The 987-nt window shown below is 62.6% G+C and overlaps 1 protein-coding gene across 1 annotated transcript in view; it reads left to right on the forward strand.

Annotated features, from left to right (window-relative positions):
- The first annotated feature begins 538 nt into the window (after positions 1–538).
- The window catches only part of Med21 (mediator complex subunit 21), a 7,416-nt gene continuing 6,967 nt past the window's right edge, over positions 539–987 (forward strand). The window contains exon 1 of the mRNA XM_005364605.3: positions 539–619. Coding sequence (XP_005364662.1) covers positions 578–619 — 42 coding nt within the window. The 5' untranslated portion in view covers positions 539–577. The remainder of the gene's footprint in view (positions 620–987) is intronic.

The following is a 987-nucleotide window of genomic DNA, read 5'->3' on the forward strand; positions in this document are numbered from 1 at the left end:
TTGTGAGCCACCATGTGGTTGCCGGGAATTGAACTCAGGACCTTTGGAAGAGCAGGCAATGCTCTTAACCACTGAGCCATCTCTCCAGCCCCTCTTTTAGCCATTTTGATTTCTTGGTAAACGTTGGGTGAACGGCTTGCCGTGTATATGTTTGGTGACCCTCCTGGAAAGTAAAAGTGGAGGAAAGCAAGTATTCCAGATAATGCAAAAAGAAAAAAACAAAACCCCCAAACAAACCAAAATCGCACACAAACAAAACCCTTTCCAGGCCAGCCAGGACCGCATCAAACGGAGCAAACACACAGGACCAAAGAAGCAGCGATCTCTAGGGCGGTCTCAGCGCAGCGTGAACGACAACGTGCGAAGAAGCAGCCATCCCTGGGGTGGTCTCGGAGCAGCGTGGACGCGGATCCGCCCTCCCGGGCACCGCCCACACCAGGGTCAGCAGAAAGCCCCGCCCCTCCCCGACAGCGTGCCACGCCCCCAGAAAGGGAGCCCTGTGATTGGCCCAGACCCTCCATAAATTGCCCAATCGCGGCCGAGCTGGGTGCTTTGGCGTCTGTGCGTCCTCGGCAACATGGCGGATCGGCTCACGCAGCTGCAGGACGCCGTGAACTCGGTGAGGGCTCCCGGCTCCAGTCGGCCTCCCTTTCCCCGACGGGAGGACGGCGGCCGGGCCGGAGCGAGCAGGAAGGGCGCCGGGAAGATGCGTCGAGCGGCCGGGCCTCGGGAGGCTGCTGGCGGGGTCTGAGCGACGGCCCGCGGTGGCCTGTCCTGCAGAGGGGACCTGGCGGCCTGTCCTTGCGGGGACATGGTGGCCTGTCCTGGGGAGGGAACCCGGCGGCCTGTCCTGCGGAGGACATGGTGGCCTGTTCTGGGGAGGGGACCTGGAGGTCTGTCCTGGGGAGGGGACCCGGTGGTCTATCCTGGGGAGGACATGGAGGCCTGTTTTGGGGAGGGGACCCGGTGGTCTGTCCTGGGGAGGGG

Source organism: Microtus ochrogaster (assembly GCF_000317375.1).
Source record: "Microtus ochrogaster isolate Prairie Vole_2 chromosome 14 unlocalized genomic scaffold, MicOch1.0 chr14_random_2, whole genome shotgun sequence".
Taxonomy (NCBI): Eukaryota; Metazoa; Chordata; class Mammalia; order Rodentia; family Cricetidae; genus Microtus; species Microtus ochrogaster.